At 51.0% G+C, this 16,933-nt stretch overlaps 5 protein-coding genes across 5 annotated transcripts; 4 read left to right on the top strand and 1 right to left on the bottom strand.

Moving 5' to 3' along the window:
* Positions 1-44: 44 nt before the first annotated feature.
* TVP18 (Tvp18 family protein) lies at positions 45-881 on the top strand (the record flags this gene model as incomplete). Its single annotated transcript, XM_026757568.1, has 4 exons — positions 45-81; positions 155-170; positions 427-522; positions 575-881. 4 exons carry the CDS (start codon positions 45-47, stop codon positions 879-881), a joined length of 456 nt encoding a protein of 151 aa, XP_026618645.1.
* Positions 882-4,841: 3,960 nt separating this feature from the next.
* Positions 4,842-7,764, top strand: CDV56_103237 (uncharacterized protein; the record flags this gene model as incomplete). Its single annotated transcript, XM_026756856.1, has 2 exons — positions 4,842-5,808; positions 5,873-7,764. The coding sequence occupies 2 exons, from the start codon at positions 4,842-4,844 to the stop codon at positions 7,762-7,764; spliced, it is 2,859 nt and encodes a 952-aa protein (XP_026618644.1).
* A 794-nt stretch (positions 7,765-8,558) lies between these two features.
* Positions 8,559-9,611, bottom strand: CDV56_103025 (transcription factor SUA7; the record flags this gene model as incomplete). Its single annotated transcript, XM_026756644.1, has 1 exon — positions 8,559-9,611. One exon carries the CDS (start codon positions 9,609-9,611, stop codon positions 8,559-8,561), a length of 1,053 nt encoding a protein of 350 aa, XP_026618643.1.
* A 276-nt stretch (positions 9,612-9,887) lies between these two features.
* CDV56_102929 (ATP synthase subunit H) lies at positions 9,888-10,434 on the top strand (the record flags this gene model as incomplete). The annotated part of the gene is made up of 3 exons (XM_026756548.1): positions 9,888-9,914; positions 9,977-10,058; positions 10,169-10,434. The coding sequence occupies 3 exons, from the start codon at positions 9,888-9,890 to the stop codon at positions 10,432-10,434; spliced, it is 375 nt and encodes a 124-aa protein (XP_026618642.1).
* Positions 10,435-13,182: 2,748 nt separating this feature from the next.
* On the top strand, positions 13,183-16,736 carry CDV56_102100 (DUF1765 domain-containing protein; the record flags this gene model as incomplete). Its single annotated transcript, XM_026755719.1, has 3 exons — positions 13,183-14,072; positions 14,152-15,720; positions 15,788-16,736. The coding sequence occupies 3 exons, from the start codon at positions 13,183-13,185 to the stop codon at positions 16,734-16,736; spliced, it is 3,408 nt and encodes a 1,135-aa protein (XP_026618641.1).
* Positions 16,737-16,933: the final 197 nt, after the last annotated feature.

The raw sequence follows: 16,933 nt of genomic DNA, 5'->3' as shown, positions 1-16,933 counted from the left end.
AGCGATAGTTATACTCTCGTCAATTTACACTTATATCATCCACCATGACATTGGCAGAGGAATTCCGCTCGAGAAACTTCAGTATGTGCCTCCAGTGTTTACATTTGCGAGGCAAGAATGAGCCAAATTGCTAATTATTTTAACTCATGTATAGGTATCTATGGACAATGGTATGCTATCAGTCCTTTACTTCTTCCTTTTTTTTCGTTCTTTCTCAACGTTGAGCGCGATCCCGAACAACATGTTGGAGAGAAATGGCGGTTGCCTGAATCTACCACCAGGCCTTCTTGCATTGTCTGGCTTGAGATTGCCACAACTCTTTCAAAGGGTTCACACAGCATGGGATTGTAAATCCCAAATGACAATAGTCCATTGCACAATTTCACCGTTCTGGTTCTGAAAGCTTGCTGACTTGATCTGGGATAGGACGGGTGTGCTGTGCATCATCCTCTGCATTGCCCTTGGAATCGCAAACATCTTCTCTTTAGCTGTTTTGCGCATCGTCTTCAGCGTACTATGCCTGTAAGGAAGTCTTACTAAGCAAAGCTCTGGATAGTGAAGCTCACGATCACAGTGTCTCGGGCCTAATCCTCATCTTCATTGAAGTCCCTTTCCTGCTCAGAATCTGCCCTACCTCCTCCAAATTCGATGCGTTCATTCGGCGCTTCACCACCAACTGGATGCGCGCTGCGATGTACGCCATCATGAGTGTCATTCAATGGCTTAGTCTCCTTCCAGGCTCCGGTGCATCCAGTTTGATCGTCGCGGCCGTCTTCTTGCTGATCGCCGCCGTATTCTATGCTTTGGCGGGCTTGAAAAGTCAAGAATTTGTGGGCAGCAAGACTCTTGGTGGACAGGGACTTGTCCAGATGATCGTTTGACGGAGACATTCAACCAAGTCATTTCTCGGAGTATTCGGTACCCCGGACTTCCTAAACTGCATTGGATGCATCGGAGCTGAAGAAGAGTCGAAGAAAAAAGAAAAGTGATCACAACCATCATTCCCGCAGTGTATGCGCCATGATTATGACTGCCTGAAAAGGCCTGTACTTTTATCTCACGTTGGATTGGCGGATGCTGAATTCGTCTGAGGTTGGGGACGTTGAAGGAGCAAATGCCCATTTCATACTTGTCTGTCCTGCATTGATTGTATTTGCATGTGTGCTTGTCTTCACTCTTGCGCAGATTGTCAGTTTCGGCCGTGGCCCGAAGGTCTGCGAGTTATATTGCGAGTGCAAGTATACCTACTTAATACCCTGTTAGCATCCTGGTGATGAATGAATTACTTGAAAGACAAGATATCCGATTCTTCCAGTTCCTACAATGGGTCCTGAAAGTAATAGTATTAACTTACACTGATAAACTTGCTGTTAAGAACCATGTTTATGCCCTTATGCCAGCTTATATTTTCTTGATATTGAAACTGTCAGTCTTGCTAAGTAGAAGCTTTCTCTAACTGGTCACATCGCTAAGGCAGAAACCATAACAAAGCATCTCTTGTCTAATCAGGGCAGGGACATGTTTGTTATTTAGTTTAATCTCTGTTACAGGCTTCTTGTTTGTGTCTATGCCTGGACCCCGGCCCAGATCTAGGTAAGTGGCTTGGTGAATCTGTCATACACCACACAGGCACACATCACCTTTCCTTCTAATAATACCGTCATCTATTAGAATATTATGCCTAGGCTGCCGATGGACAGTACTAGAAAAACTGCTTTACGTCATTTACCCCTCCACCGAGGGCAGGAGTCTCTACCCCGCGATTTGAGGACCACTAACTGGAGGGTAAGAAGTAGGAATTAGAAGACACTATGATGATTTGGGTTCATTTGAAGAATCAAGGCAGTGAGTGTAAATGATTCCGGACGTAGCACTCTAGGTCTTGTCCTGTTGTAGGTAGGGCTAGGGTGTTGATCGGGTGTTGTTGAGTTCTATCTCTTCTTCCATGTTCCGAGGGTACGAGGTACCTTACCTTAAGGTACCTATGCTCGACGAGGTCGAAAAGGAAACTCGCGTGTGGATGAAGATTAAATGTTTTCCTATTGGTGGTCTTCACAAAGCACAGTTTGAAAGCTCAATGCCTCGAATGTACTCCGTAAGATGCAGACGTCCGTATTGATGCATTTGCCAAGTGGCCAGTCCATTCCTCGTGGCCTAATCAGACAGATTCTGATGCCTCCATGCGTGTTTGCCAGACTGCGTTAGACTCGAGGCATGCTTATGATGAGGTCCTAGCTATGATCATAGGTAGGGCGCAGAGAATCAGGATGTGTCCCAATAATTCTTCCAGGAGCATTGTAAGGAAAGCACATGCGTGCCCAATAGACTAGGAAAATGCCAATCAGTCCCTGAAATAATCGATAGATTAGGTCCTAGGTAGAATCGGCTATGGAAATCTATGAAAAAGACGATGAAGCCACAGGAAGATTGCGATGATGTGATCTTCATCTGATCTCTCTGTTACCCCTGGTCAACTCCACCCCAGTATTTGTATTCTGATTACCTGTAAAAGAGGTCCCACACTCTGTGGCGGTTATCGTCGCTCTCTGTCCACTTTTGTTATGTCAGGGCTGGGATTGGTCGGGAGTGGATCCGTTGCGGCCTCAGGCCCACAAGCTGAGAAGTTTCGAGGCCCTTGATTTAAACTCTGAGGACAGCAATAATAGGAACAAATATGAGTATAACTCGGGCCTAAAGGTTGCCATTTGACTACAGCCAACATGAACGCGGCCAGTCGAGTCATATAGAATCTGAGAAGTGTCCATTCATTTACTCAAAACTAACAGGTGGTATCATGAATGGCCATTAGAACAAAGATGCTGATGCATGATGCATGATGCAATCCTCCTATGGAGTGCTTAAAACCTGAGATGCTCACCGCCTCGACGGCGACGGCCATACAGACTTTACAGAGAGAGCATGCTTTCTTATCATTATGGCCAGCGAGGTACACCGTATATCTGTTGTCAATGAGATCAGCTCTGTTGCCAGAGGAATAGATGTTGATGTTTTCAAGCTAATGCAGTCATTGCCTAGGGCTCGTGGTTGTCCAGTACTAGAATACGCACAGCCACAGGAGAAGGATTCTATTGTTCTGTTCAACGGAGGGTGTGAACCTCAGGTGTTGGGAAGGTACCCCACTGTGTAATGACGACTATGATTTCTCGACCATGGTCTGGCCAAAAGCTGCTTTATCTGGGGTCAGGAGGCAGAGGGATTTTCTCTGTAAAAGAGAAAGGGGGCGACATTTAGATAACCATTAACCTTCGGCGTGACTCTCTATCTATGAGTGGTTCACCCATAAATAGATCATGGCTTCCGTCTGGTCCTGATGCTTTTCAAGATTCAGGTAGAGTCCATGAGAATGCTCAATTATGTGGTTTGAAGATGCGAGAAAGCACCAGATAAAATTTATACATGTAGTCTTGTAGATATCTAGCATGTTAAAAATGCCTCAAATTGACAAGATATGATGATTGCACTTATTATGCAGCTACAGAATGCGGGCTGCATATATCCCTCATCCCCGGAGGGTTGAATTTGATTGGCACAAAGTCACTCTGGTAACCTGAGGCATTGACTCCCGCAGTATCAACCTACCTAAAGGTACCTTAGTACCCTGTACCTGGCAAATTCCAGTTACGCAGTTCTTGACCACATAGATTCCACATGTTCTTACCATCTGTGCAACTATTCCAATGCATCCTAGAGAGATAAATGTACAGAGAGGATTGGTGAGATCGTAGTCCAATTCTTGATGGCAGACAGGAAACTTGTCCATTCATTGGGAATCATCAAAAAAGGCCAAAAAAAGGAAGACCAGAGTGGGGCGAGAGGCTCACTAAGCCTAAAATGGAAAGCAAATGAGCCTGAGGTACCCGCCCGCAATTGCAACGAACGACTCTAAGTGGTTCACAGCCCACGTTCTGTTACCAGACGGTTTTGTAACAGTATTGTACCACAGAGCCAGACACAGCGGGGGCGTTTTGATGCCGTCAGAGAACGTCACGCGACGGGGCGGTGGGCCGTGGCAGGAAGAAAGCGGTTAGGCTGGATTTACGGCCACTCCGCCATGCAAAAGTCATACATCATCTGCCTGCTGCTAACTATGTGCCTCTAGTACTCCTGCTGCTGCTGCTGCTGCTTCTTTTCTTCCTGCATCATCACCACATCTCCTTCTATCCAATTCTCTGTATTCGCTCCTCTTACACTCCTACCTATCCGCCACATAAATTTGAAGTCGGCCGCTCATCAATTGTTCTGTCTCCTCCCATTCGCTCATCTTCCAAGAGCTTGAGACGTTTAGCTTAGTTCTTGGAATTGGACCACAATCGGTAAGCAAATCATACTGCATCTTGTTATCCGCTCCCTCCTTATTCCCTGCTATGGCTACCTCCGATTTATTGGGGAAAGTTGGGATCTCCATGTGAGATTGCATATGGCAAAGCCAAGAGCGTTATCAGCTCAGTGTTCTGTTGCCTCTGTCTTATCTCAAGCCTATGACTCCTACTACCTGCTCCGGATTCTCCCCCTTTCAGTGGCAATTACCCCTTGAACTTCCCATGAATTTGTTCAATAGCTGCAGAGAAACCAAGCATTGGGGACAGTTGATTCAGTCCACCACCTACTCGATCTCCATCTTGCAGCCCAAGGTGCGGGGAAGTTCTTTAGCAACGCACAGCTGTCATCTGTTCTTCTGAACCCCGACGCCTTTCAAGTTTCACCCCCAGCATTGGCACTCAATGTCCCTGGATCCTCGCTCTTGATCAAACCTTGGCTAACATCATCTCTGAAGCTCTACTTTCTAGCATTGATTTGAAGTTCTTCATATCCCTATAATCATGACGACACAAGCAGCCCCCGTCATTCCTCCTCGACCATCGAGGTCGCCTCAGTCGAGTCTTGCCCCTAAGTCGATATCAGACATGCCAAAGATCCCTCCTCGTCCCAACAGACGCGTTGAACGCTCCGTGTCTCCTTTTCGGGACAGTTACGCTCCTTCTCCATTGAACGAACTTCCGAACGCTGCGGGAATGACTCGTACCGTGTCCAACGATCTGCCACAGCGACCCCCAAGTGTCACGATACCGTCACTTGGAGAAGAGGGTATCGAATACCAGGACCTGGATATTGGCAATGTGTCAGATGGCCATCACCAAATTGGTACTCCCGCGGAGACCAGGAACGTGGGCAGTGATCTCAAGATCCATGCGCCCCGACCATCATTGCCTAGTTCGAGCGCCAAGGCGAGGGTGCAGGCTGTCACTCGTACAGACTCGCGTCAGGCCGCTGCTGCCGGTCTCGGCGGGTCCGGATCGCCGGTACCTGAAGACAACCACGAGCGCTCCAGTCGTTCGCTGCACTCCAGAGCGAGTGGCTCGCGCGCAGACTCTTCCACCGCATCCTCTGACCGTCGACGCTCTCTGCAACTTGCCGCTGATGAGCATGGAATTCCTGAAATCGGTCAGAGAGTCCCCATGTATCCCAATGCGGGTGATGTGCAAGCACCGTCTCCAAGCCCCTATCAGTTGGAGCACGGAGGTCAACGCCAGGGACGCCACCATTACCGGACTCGTAGTGGCCGTGAAGCCTCCTTACCTCCTGGAAGCTATGGCCTCCACGGACACGGTGTGCCTGCCACCGACAAGTTTGAGAAGGCTTGGTATGAAAAGCACCCCGAAGAGTACGTCAAGGTAGAACACGGGCAATATGGTCCTGGTGTTGGGACTCCCCGCCCGGATTGGGCTCTGAGCAGCGACGATCTCAACAAGATCGTCCGTAGCTCTGCTGTGACCGGCTCTGGTCTCGGTGAGTGAACAGTTTCCCCATCCGTCGCCGTGAAACTGTCCTAGCAGCTAACGGAGATCACCAGGCACCTCTCCAAATGTCGCAGGTACTCCAGATGAGGAAGTCGGTTACATTGCCTCCGAGGAATACACCCACCGTATGGCAACGCCGGCTCCCGAATCGCGCCGCAGCTCGCGTCTGATCGCCGAGTCCCCCCTGCGCAACACTGACGTACCGGCTTCAGAGGTTGGCAATGAGCAAGAGGGGCGCAAGTCCGAAGACGCTGGTGTTATTCATGTTGATGACCCATACCACCCGCTTCATCATCCGGATGGTTTCGCACCAACACCAGCCCCTGAAGAACAATCTCGTGAACTGGGCGTGGGTGCTGAAGATGAAGATGAACCTATCCTGGCTGCCGATGAAATCCGCCCTGAATCGGCCTTTCAACACCCTGCCGTTTCTCCCACCTTCGGTAGACGGACTAGCGAATACGATGGCAGGAGTCGCACTCCTAGCGTTAACCACAGTCGCTCAAACAGTCGCTCTGCGTCTCACCAGGGTGGTATGCCCGCTCTCGTGAGGTACAACTCGCGCGACGAACGTGAGGAGACACACACGCCTCTGGATGATGTCGAGGAGTACGAACCACTGTTCCCCGAGGATGATAAGGACAAGAAGCCCATTGCCGCTGCGGACCGCTTCAAGCAGCGCCCTGAAATGCTCAAGCACCGATTCCCAAGCGAAGACATCTGGGAAGATTCTCCCAACAGCTTGCAGCTCCATGCCACTGTTTCCACACCGGACGTTCCTAAGCACGAGGCGTTTGAGACGCCGGAACAGGAGTCTTTCCGCCGTAGTCACACTCCTCACCTTGACCCTCGCCAGGTCGCGGAACACATCCTTGAGTCCGAAGAACCGAAAGAAAACACGCAGCCGCGCCCTGAGATCTCGAAACAGCGGTTTCCCAGTCAAGACATCTGGGAAGATGCACCTGAAAGCCAGAGACTCGTGACAACAATCGAACCATCGGATGAGCATGAGGTGAAGAGTCCCGATGTACCATCTAAACCCGCTATCCCATTTCGTCCTCAGAAGCTTTCACAACAGGCTCCCGCGGTAGATGCCTCCTCGAAGCCAGCAACCTCTCCAACAGAAAAACGGCAGCCACCCAGCATTCCAGGTAGACCCAAGCCACAGATTCCTACTCGACCAGCCAAGCCTATTACCCGTGGAGCCGGAGAGGAAACCAAAGAAGCTCCAGCCAAAGAAAAGCCAGCCGTGCCCGTTCGACCCAATGGAGGCAAGATTGCTGCACTTAAAGCAGGGTTCTTGTCAGATCTAAATTCACGTCTGCAGCTGGGTCCCCAAGCGCCAAAGCCCCAAGAGAAGAAAGAGGAGGAAGCTCCGGCAGAAAAGGCACCACTGAGTGACGCACGCAAGGGTAGAGCTCGTGGGCCAGCCCGGCGAAAGCCAGCTTCTGAGAACGTTAGCACAAGGCTGCCGACGATTCCCGAAATTAAGATCACCGAGACTTGGAATGTTTGGCAAGTTGGTGAGGATGGCAACCTGACGGTCGAAACAGAAGTGAAGGCCAATCAGCCTGAGCCGGCTGCACCTGAAGTCTCGACTTCGAAGGACACCATGGCCCCAGCCTTGTCAAAGAACATTGCCGGCGAATCCACCGATCCTTCCCCGATGACGGCGACCAAGGAATCTGCACCAGAGACAGCCGAGACAGCCGAGACGATACCAAGCACCGATGGGGAAGCTGCGGCTGTGTCTGCTACGGAATCCCCGGAATCACCGGTCGAGCCAAAGGCTAATGAAGCTCACATGGTACAAGCGTCTCCAGATGCGCAGTCGAAGATCAAACCTAGTACATCGCCCCCAATGGACGACGCCATTGAAGCCATGGCTGCTACTGCTGACGGGAAAAGAGCGTCGGAAGGCTCTGTGCACGACGAGGAGCAGTGAAACTTGCTTTCTTTTTGGTCATCTGAATCTCCTTCTTTGAGGCCTTTGATGTCATCGCTCTTTAGTCATTTTGAGACAGCAACACAACGAGTTTTCGTCTAGCATTCATGTAGACTGCCTCCAGCCTGGAGTGCTCATGATGTTGTTGGTCATTGACCAGGACCCGACCACGGGTGAATTGTGCCTTCATTTTACAATTAGGAATAGTGCTAGTACCATGTGGCATGTAACATGTAACAACAAAGGACGCCATTGCAGGCAGCTGGAGACTTGAATCTGTATTGTTCTGGCCTAGCTATGGATACAGCGACAGAATCTGTGATTTAAGACCCATTTGCCGTTAAAGACTTGTCGCGTATGCCGCAGCGCTGCAAATTCCCAGATCCTCATCCTGAACTGCTTTGACTCGAAAGGTCGAGACTACTACGATTTCAATTTTCAAGTGGGAACGTTCACAAGATTGAACAGCAAGCAGCGAAAGCACCCAATGGCTGCGAATTTTCGGCATGGCCGGTTTAGCAATCTGAACAGCGCTCGCTAAAGACGTAGCATGTGGAAACTCCAGATGATGCGAATATTTTCTGGGTCGGTATGACCTGAGACCTCTTTGAAAATGCAAGTTAATGAAACGAGCCGAACAATCTGTTTTTTATGTTCAGTGCGGGGGGTATCATGAGATGTTGATAGATGACAACATGCGAAAGCTCACACCTGGTCAAGTGTTTACACCTCTCGCTTAGTAGCAACGCATGAATACTGAGAGAACTCGGGAAAAAGAAGGCGGGTGTAGCCGTTCAGCTAGCAGGCAGGTTCTTCATGTCGCCCTTTCCGTCCTTGATCCACTCGGGGTCGATCAGGCGCTCGCGTTCAGCGTAGAGTTGCTTGTACGCGCCGCGAATGGTACCGTCGCTGACGTGAGCGACCTGGGAGATCTCTTTGGCGGATTTGCCGTGGCCCATGAGGTAAGAAGCCATGTAGATGCAAGCCGCGACGATCGACAGAGGCGAGCGTCCGGCGAGGTCTCCCATGGTCGTCACGCGATCGGAAAGAGCAGAGGATACACTGGTAACTTGGTAGGGTAGATCCAAGAGGTTGCAGAAACGGTTGCAGAGGTCGCTGGGCTTGGTGGAAGTTGTCGCGGTGTAGGTGTCGTTGGGGTCTGGAACACCACCACTGGACACAACGGCGTTGATCCGTTCCAGGTTCTGAGCCGTGAAGAACTTTTCCAGAGCCTTGTAGATACGTCCAATTTCCTTTCGGGTGACCTTGGTGACCGCAAAGATTTCGGTGAAGGTACGGGGGACTTTACACTGGCGGCAAGCGATAAAGATGCAGCCGGCGATGATGACTTCCTGCGACTTTCCCTTGAACGCCTTGGCATCGTCGACGATTTTGAAGAGGTATTTGGCCGTATCCGCGACGTTTTTCTGAATGTTGAAGCCATCGCACAGCGCACCGATTTCCTTGTAGGCGGCCAAGAGAGCCTTGTTCGCCTTCTCGCTCGACTGCTTGTTCTGCGCCCGGTACAGCTCTCGCGCGCGACCAGAGCCTCCGCTGGCGATCTGGGTTTCAAGCTGGTCGCCGTTCAACAGAGGGTTTGTGGCGTCTCCGACACGCGAGGGGTCGTCGTTATTCTGGTCATCGTTGGAGAAGGTACGCCATTCGGAGTGCATGTCGATCTCTCGGTCAGCAAGTACCAGACCACAAGAGCCGCAGACTGTCTCATGTGAGTCAGGAAACTCGAGGTTGGGCGGGACCTCCCTGCACTCGGGACAGATGAGATGGGCCGAGAGGTTCTTCCTCCACTGACCCATCTCGGGGCGGGCAGAGGTAGAAACACTAGCCATTTTCACTTTGTCCCGATTGACTGCAATCTGTTGGATCGAGTCAAGAGGGGTGAGCAGAGAGGTGAGAGAAAGGCGAAGAGGCAAAAGGCAAAGGTGAAGTCAGCAGTGTTGCCGCCGTTGGAGTAGTAAGAGCCGCACGATGCTGAGTCAGCCGCCAAGCCGAAGTGTCCCGAAGAATCCATCGAACGTTCAACGTCGGCTTCACGGACCAAAGCCATATTATTCTTCGCAAGAAACCCATCCCCAGGTTCCCCCCTCATTCATCACCCCGCCGCGATGATGTCTCAGACTCTCAGAGCTTCGGTAAGTCCATCTCCAGGAGAAGGGTATTGAGGAAATAAGGTTGCTAATTGCTGTTTGATTAGCGCTCCCTGCTCTCCCGCGTCTCTCGGCAACAGGTTTCTTCTGTTACCCGCCGCTCCTTCCTGACCTCCGCTGTCCGTCAGGGTATGTCCCTATTGAATCTCCCTTGGCCTTATTCGATTCGAACAAATGAGGGAACTGCTTGCGTATGATGGTAGTTGTGGATCGTGTCTAACATCAGATACCCTTTCTAGCCGACCCTGTTCAGGAGCTCTACCTGCGCCAACTCCAGGCCTACAAGCCCACCCCCGTCAAGCCCGGCGACGCCGAGGCCCACGTCCAGAAGTTCTCTGTTCCTGCTGCGCCCCAGTCCCCCGAGGAGGCCAATCTTGCCAATGAATTGAAGGCCTACGAGAGCCAGGATGTTGAGGTCGAGGGCCAGGCCGCCGCCGGTGAGGCTGCACCTGTTGAAGAAAGCTGGTTCGAGGAGGAGCCTGAGGAGGAGACTGCTCACCACTAGGTTTATTGCTTTCTGGCAAAGTCTGGGAAATCCAGGACTGATGGGCAATGGGATGGGAACAAGAGGAAGCCTTCCGTTGATTGAGTCCTGAGGAGATCTTGTAAATTAAACCTACTTCGGAGCATATGAACTTGTTTCTTCCTTTCTTCTATTGATGCCAGCGAAATATACGCATGGATCTTTCACTGGGGCAATGAAGTGATAAGTGTGGTTGTAGTGTGCGCGGAGAAGGTACGCGTTGGGAGAACAATCTATTTCGACTGATCGGATCGGATTCCCCTCGGTGCTTCAGGCTCAAGTTCAAGCTCAGATATGGGCTTGAAATTGCTTGATTCCACCTTGCTCACCGCCGCACCACTGATTGTCTACAGCGAAGTATTGAGGAAAGGACATCCCGTCCTTCAAGTACATGGCCCAAAAGTCGCCAAACCACTTTCAGAGATTCAATGACCGCTTAGCATCTTGTCCCATCTATATTGATACTAGTTGCTGGACGAGCAGATGGGAGCAGAGAATCAATAATCTACCCTTTAGGTATTGAAGTACGTATCCAGATTCCAAGTCCGTACCGAGCTCTCGAGAAAGCGGAAAGCCATGCAGCTAGGTTCGCAATACAGGCATCAATAACGTGTTCGCTGCCGTCATTGAGACGTAGGAGTATGTACTCTGTAGCTGGAATTACCTCTTTTGGCTCTTGCATCGAACGCAGGGGGGGTCAAAAAGTGCGCCGATAATCTCGAATATTGATGTCTAGGCGCAGAGCGACATATGACAGCTCCAGAAAGTCTAAAAATTGGGCTTGTGAGCATCAGACCGCCGGATCTTGCCCTTCAGACAAGAATCTTGAGTTCGCTCGGCTTCGCTGGCTTTCCTTGGTGCTGTCTGGAAGTTCAGTCTTCTAGTCCTTGTAGGTCGGTGCTGAGCGAGCTGTGATCGTTGCGGCGCGCCATGATGGATCCTGCAGTGTCAATAGATTGGACGATCCTAGACGCTGCCTCAAAGAGTTTAGGGCGTCGTGTCGCATTATTGCGTGCAGGAATCGATTTCAGTTCCTCCTGGGCGATGGTACACAGGCAGAGAGAAGGAAAGAATGGGGTAACGAGTGCTACATAGAAAGATCGGATAGGGAGGACACACTGTGATTGGAATGTTCATGGGCCTGTCACCGTGAGTAGATACCGTGGACAGCATTCTTGATGACCAGATGGAGAAGATCTGCTCTGGAAAATGGATAGTCATGCATCATGAGCTCTTGATGTTGAGCATTCATGAAACTAAGCGGGCGATTGAGACCGACATTGGGGGGGGCATGAACCTTGCCATTTATTCAGAGTGGCTCTGGTTCTGTTCTCTTCTGCTTCCTACCGGTTGTTTTGTCTTATGTCTCCTTTTGATGCTCGGATGAGCCGGCTCATTGTCAGTTCTATCTTAGGTTCCAAGCCTGTATTATTTATTGTATGTGTACCCATACTGGCGGTTGAGTCCCCAATTCAACCAATGCCGCTGCGAGGTCAGAGCCGGAATGCATATTATTGATTCCTCGATAACCGTGGACAGACTATTGGATTAAAGATCCATCTCAGCCTTGCATCTGGAGGAAAACGGACCCTTTCTGGGGTGAACAAGTCATCCAACTCCAAGGAATACGAGACCTGTCTTAGCATTTGGAAAAGTGGCTCAGCTCGTCGAAATACCTATGCGATTTCTGCCTGCCAAGGTCGATAAATTACGAGAGCAGAGCTACCTACCTACTGCAAAGAATGTAAGGTGTGATACATGACGCTATCACCAAATAATCCATAATAATAGAATGACTTCGTTATCTCTAGCGGACCATGTACATAGTAGGTAGGTAGCAGAATAATCGTACACCCTTTCTTTGACAACAGATCAACGACAATCGTTGTCCATCTCAATACTATTGTTCACTTCTCTCCAACCTCGAAATCGTCATCATAAAAGCTCATCCTTGAATTCTGAAACCTACAAGGAACTCAAGGGTCCAGTTTCCAAGTCCCAACTCTCTGGTACGCGGGAGCACCAAAATACGCATCCTCTCCCCCCCATCATCATCACTGTCACCTTCACCGGAGCCTCTCAGCCCTTCCCCTCTTTCATTCAGCGTCAGACTGTCTATCTACCTTTTCTTTGCGAGGGAAAATAGGTCGGGATCTGACAGCTAAAGGGGTACCTTATCCAATCTCACCCCGTCCTTCGTTTATCTCCGATTTTCGAACCTCCGAATCTTCCTTTGTTGATCGATTACCTCCTTCGTTGAGCCCGCATCACATCACCACTCTCGCTCAGTTTTCTCTCTCACTTTGATTCTATCGCTGGACACCGCATAAAGCTGACCGGAAAAAGAAATCGTTCATATCAGCATCCTAGTCGGATCGAGGTATCCTGGCCTGACGTGTTCCACTCGCTAGTCTTCAGCCCGCCTACCACCTTCCTACTCAGCCATTGCTGCGTCGCCTTCCCAGCCCTCCCACGTCCCTTGAGAACCATAAAGCCGGCTCAATGCGTTAGAACCAACCTCTTCGCACATGGTTTGAGCTCATACAACGAGACTCTACCCTTCTTCGCTTCCTCCCCTTCCCTATCCCTCTTTCTCTTACATGGACGAGCTGGTCTCATCCGACCTCGAGATAAGCTGTCATTCGACTTCCCGACTGAGAGCAATGTTCACATTTCTCGGACGATACCTCCTCGTGGACCTATAGTACAGGATTGAATACACCCTCGATCATGTCTTCTCTCTCTGTCGATATTGCGACCAATCCGATCGATGAAGAAAACGCTTTCCTTTCTCGTGCCGCCAGTTACAACAACCTTTCCGACATTCCAGTTTCTGAACCTGGGTCCCCCGGCTTGCGGAGAACATTCTCCGACCTGACATTACCAAATGATTCAGCCTCGCCGTCGAAGGAGGATGTGGCTGCGGGGAAGGACATTCTGCGACGGACCTCTTTACGCCGCAACAAGGAAAAGTCGGCCGTGGCCATCTCTCGATTCACCCTGTCCGCCGAGGACCTGACCGACAACGCTGCTTTGGAGCCCTCGGGAGCGTCCGCGAAACCTCCCGTCAAGTATCCAGAGACAAAGGCCCCAGAGCCTGTCGCTCGTCCCTCCAAGGCCCGGTCCATGTCCGGCAGGCTTGTTAACCTAGCTCGGAAACCCTGGGGCTCCTCGAGCTCCCAGTCTCGATCTCCTTCGCCGTCTCCTAAGCCCTCCAAGGCCCGAAATTCCCGCTCGGATGATCAGCCACCGTCGAAATCGCAGGATTCACCATCCAAATCCAACTCTCGACTGGAGTCAGTGAAGGAGACCGACCCTGTCCTGCCTTCTCGCAAACGCACCATTTTGAGCAAACGACCCAGGCGTCCAATGGTTGCAGTCGTGACTCAAAGCCACGACGATAGTCCCAGCACCCCCAGTAGTTCATCACCGCATTCGTTACGGACGAAGAATTCCCTGGAAAGACTTGCCGCATCTCTTCATGTGTCTACCCCGATTCTCCCTCCCATGCCCAAAGGAGCGGCTGTCACCGCCGGAAACTTCTCTGGCAATGTCGACCTTCCGCGGAAGAAGGATGAGCTATGGGGCGTGTTCCGTGGGCTCGAAGCTGATTACCAGAAGTGAGTACGGTCATACCGGGCGCGCCGAGCATGAACCAACCCCCTTGCCGAGCTTCAGTTGGCTAACTAAGCGACACAGATTCCATTCCAAGTCGAGTGCTCTAAAAGCAAACGTCATTCGTTCTTCGTTGCTGCCGTTCTTGAATCGCAACCAGTCGCGTGCCTCCTGCAAGTCTCTAAGAGCCGAAGACCTCGACCGCCGCGTCAATATTCTCAACAAGTGGTGGACCGGGTTGCTGGAGATGCTCAATGGCAAGAACAATCAATCCATTTCGGGTACTGACCGACCAGTTTACCTAGAGGCGGTCGTCGGCATCATGACCCGGCCAGAATGGAGAATCCCCTTCCCTATGCCCCCGAACAGGGATGAGTCGCCCAATTCACTCCATCATGCTTCGACTTCGATATCGGAGAGCTCTGACTCCTCAGGCTCGGATTTCCTGATCGAATCGATCCATCACAACATCAGGAATATCTTCGTACAGAACTTGCTGTCTCAGATGGCCTTCGTGGTGGAGAGAATGTCCATGAGGCATGCACCTGCTAGCTTGGTGGCGTTTTGTGGAAAGGCTTGCGCATACGCCTTCTTCTTCTGCCCTGGCGTGGCAGATATTCTCGTGCGCTTATGGAACACCCCCGCGAATATCTTCCGACGAATCCTTGCCGATTCAGGCGTAGAACGAAGCAAGAACATTCGTGCTTTCACCCAGGATCTCGGGTTAAACTTTCCCAAGGCGCTCCAGACGCTATGCTTCCATTCCCACACGCCTCTCGTTCGATATCTTCGGCAAAAACCCGATGTGCCTTTAAGTACAGCTCAGATACAGTGGCAAAGCCCATGGGTCTCGAGATGGTGTGGTCGAGACACAGATCTTTTCTTTGTCTTTGTCAAGTATATCCACATCCTCTATGCAGATGCTCTGCCGACAGATATAGAGAAACAAAAACGTATCCTGGCCCCTGGTCTGTTGCCAATTCACGCCCAGGTGCTTGTAGTCATGGAGGACACTCTCTACAAACAATCAAGTCCACAGATGCCTGAGAGTACACACACCGCTGCAGCCATCACTTTTGATGACTTCATTGAGGGTGCCGATGCAACCGTCTCTGCTCTTCCTTTAGGCTCTGCGAACAGTCACCGCTCGATGGCCGAGAATCGCCTGATCATTCTTTTGCGTGATTTTCTGTCCGAATCTTCCCTCGAGCCTCAACGCGCGCGGTTACTATATGCGGAGTCATTCTGCAACATCATGAAAACTGCTGCTCAGAAGACTTCTTTATTTGACCACAATGCATGCTTTTTGCTGTGCGATTTCGTCGAGGAGGTCATTCCCATCCTCACGCGCTACTCTCAAACTGTGGATATGGAATTATTTGACTGGAAGTTTTGGCTTTTGGCTTGCCGCCAAATGATGCAGAGCCACAATTCTCTGACTGAAGTGAGAGTATTCTCCTTTCTCTTTTGCGTTTGGGGCACGTGGATTGCTTCTGAGGAAAGAAAAGCCGACCTTTGCTTAGGCTTTCTGCTTGACGAATCCTTGTTCTATCACTATTTTAGCCACTGGAGCCCGATGGTGCGCGCATACTTTCAGCGTCTCCTATGCTGGCGGCTGTGTAGGTTTAATGGGGAGCCATCGCCGCTCGACTCGTAAGTATAAGCCCTCTGGTACCTGTGCGACTGCCTTGGTTTCGCTGACTATGGACATCATTTGTAGCACAATCTACGAGACGGTCTGGAATCGATTACAATGTGTTTGGTCTTACTATCGCGACTTTCAAGCGGACGCTGAGAAGGAACTCAAAGCCCCTCTATCTTCTGCGCCCTGTACGCCAGCGCCGGGACGCCGAATCATCATCATACGGTGTGATAACCACATTTCGCCACCGAGCATCTTCGTCTCCTTCGACCGCGTCGTGCCGCCCGCTCCCACTGAACAGACGGCAGGCTCCAAGGGCGACGATTTCTCCGAGTCCCAGCCACCTCCGAAAAGAAGGTGGAATCTTCTGAAGGCGATGTTTAGCAGTTCTTCCAGCTCCAGAAATAGTGACGAGGCATCGCCTCCGAGCAGTAGCTCCGAAGATTCGGATTCAAGGAGCCACGATACCGTGAACAGTACGGAGAAGAGCTTGGACGACCGTTTGCGACTGCAGAATGGCACTGGAGAGCCTAGCCGGCCGAAGACGCCACATCAGCCATATTCTTTCAGGTTCTCGCTGGAATGGATGGACCGGCCCCAATGGCCGAGCAAGAATAAGCGTCTCTACATTCCCTGCCTTCCTGTAGGAGCGCAGCTGCACTTGCAGCTCCGAGGATACCTGGACAAACCAGATGATGACGGGACGACGTCGGAGTATGCCTCTGCAGTTGATTTGGATGAAAGCACCAAGATCAACGGTTGTCTTGAGGAGACAGCATCAAACAAAGAGACGTGGGGGTCCGTACAGCGTGCTGCGGACGGCGAGAAAAACCTTGACCCAAGAAACACTCATTCCCTAGCGAAGGAAAGGGTCGTAGCCAGCAAGTATGCAGGCCGAGCCCTCGCCGAATGGGCACAAATCGTCACCGAGTGTGACAGTTTCTTTGCCAGAAGACGCGACGAGGGTGTCCCTTGCGACCGGATGGTGGAAACTCCAACGCTGGGCGTTGAAGGCTTCCGCAAGTGAGGCAGTCATAGCACTTCTGGCACTTGGCAACACTTTTGGTCCATTTCTTCATCCTTTCGATATAAACCCTCCCCTACCCTAATCAGTGTGTTGACGGGATGAAGATCTCCTTTCTCATGTCCTCTCTTTCTCAACCAGGGTTCTGCCAAAGGACCAATGAGACTTTGCGAACAAAGCATATTCTAATGATGTTTCTC

Source organism: Aspergillus thermomutatus (genome assembly GCF_002237265.1).
Source record: "Aspergillus thermomutatus strain HMR AF 39 chromosome Unknown NODE_5, whole genome shotgun sequence".
In the NCBI taxonomy this organism is placed as follows: domain Eukaryota; kingdom Fungi; phylum Ascomycota; class Eurotiomycetes; order Eurotiales; family Aspergillaceae; genus Aspergillus; species Aspergillus thermomutatus.
This window is presented reverse-complemented; position numbering and strand designations above follow the sequence as displayed.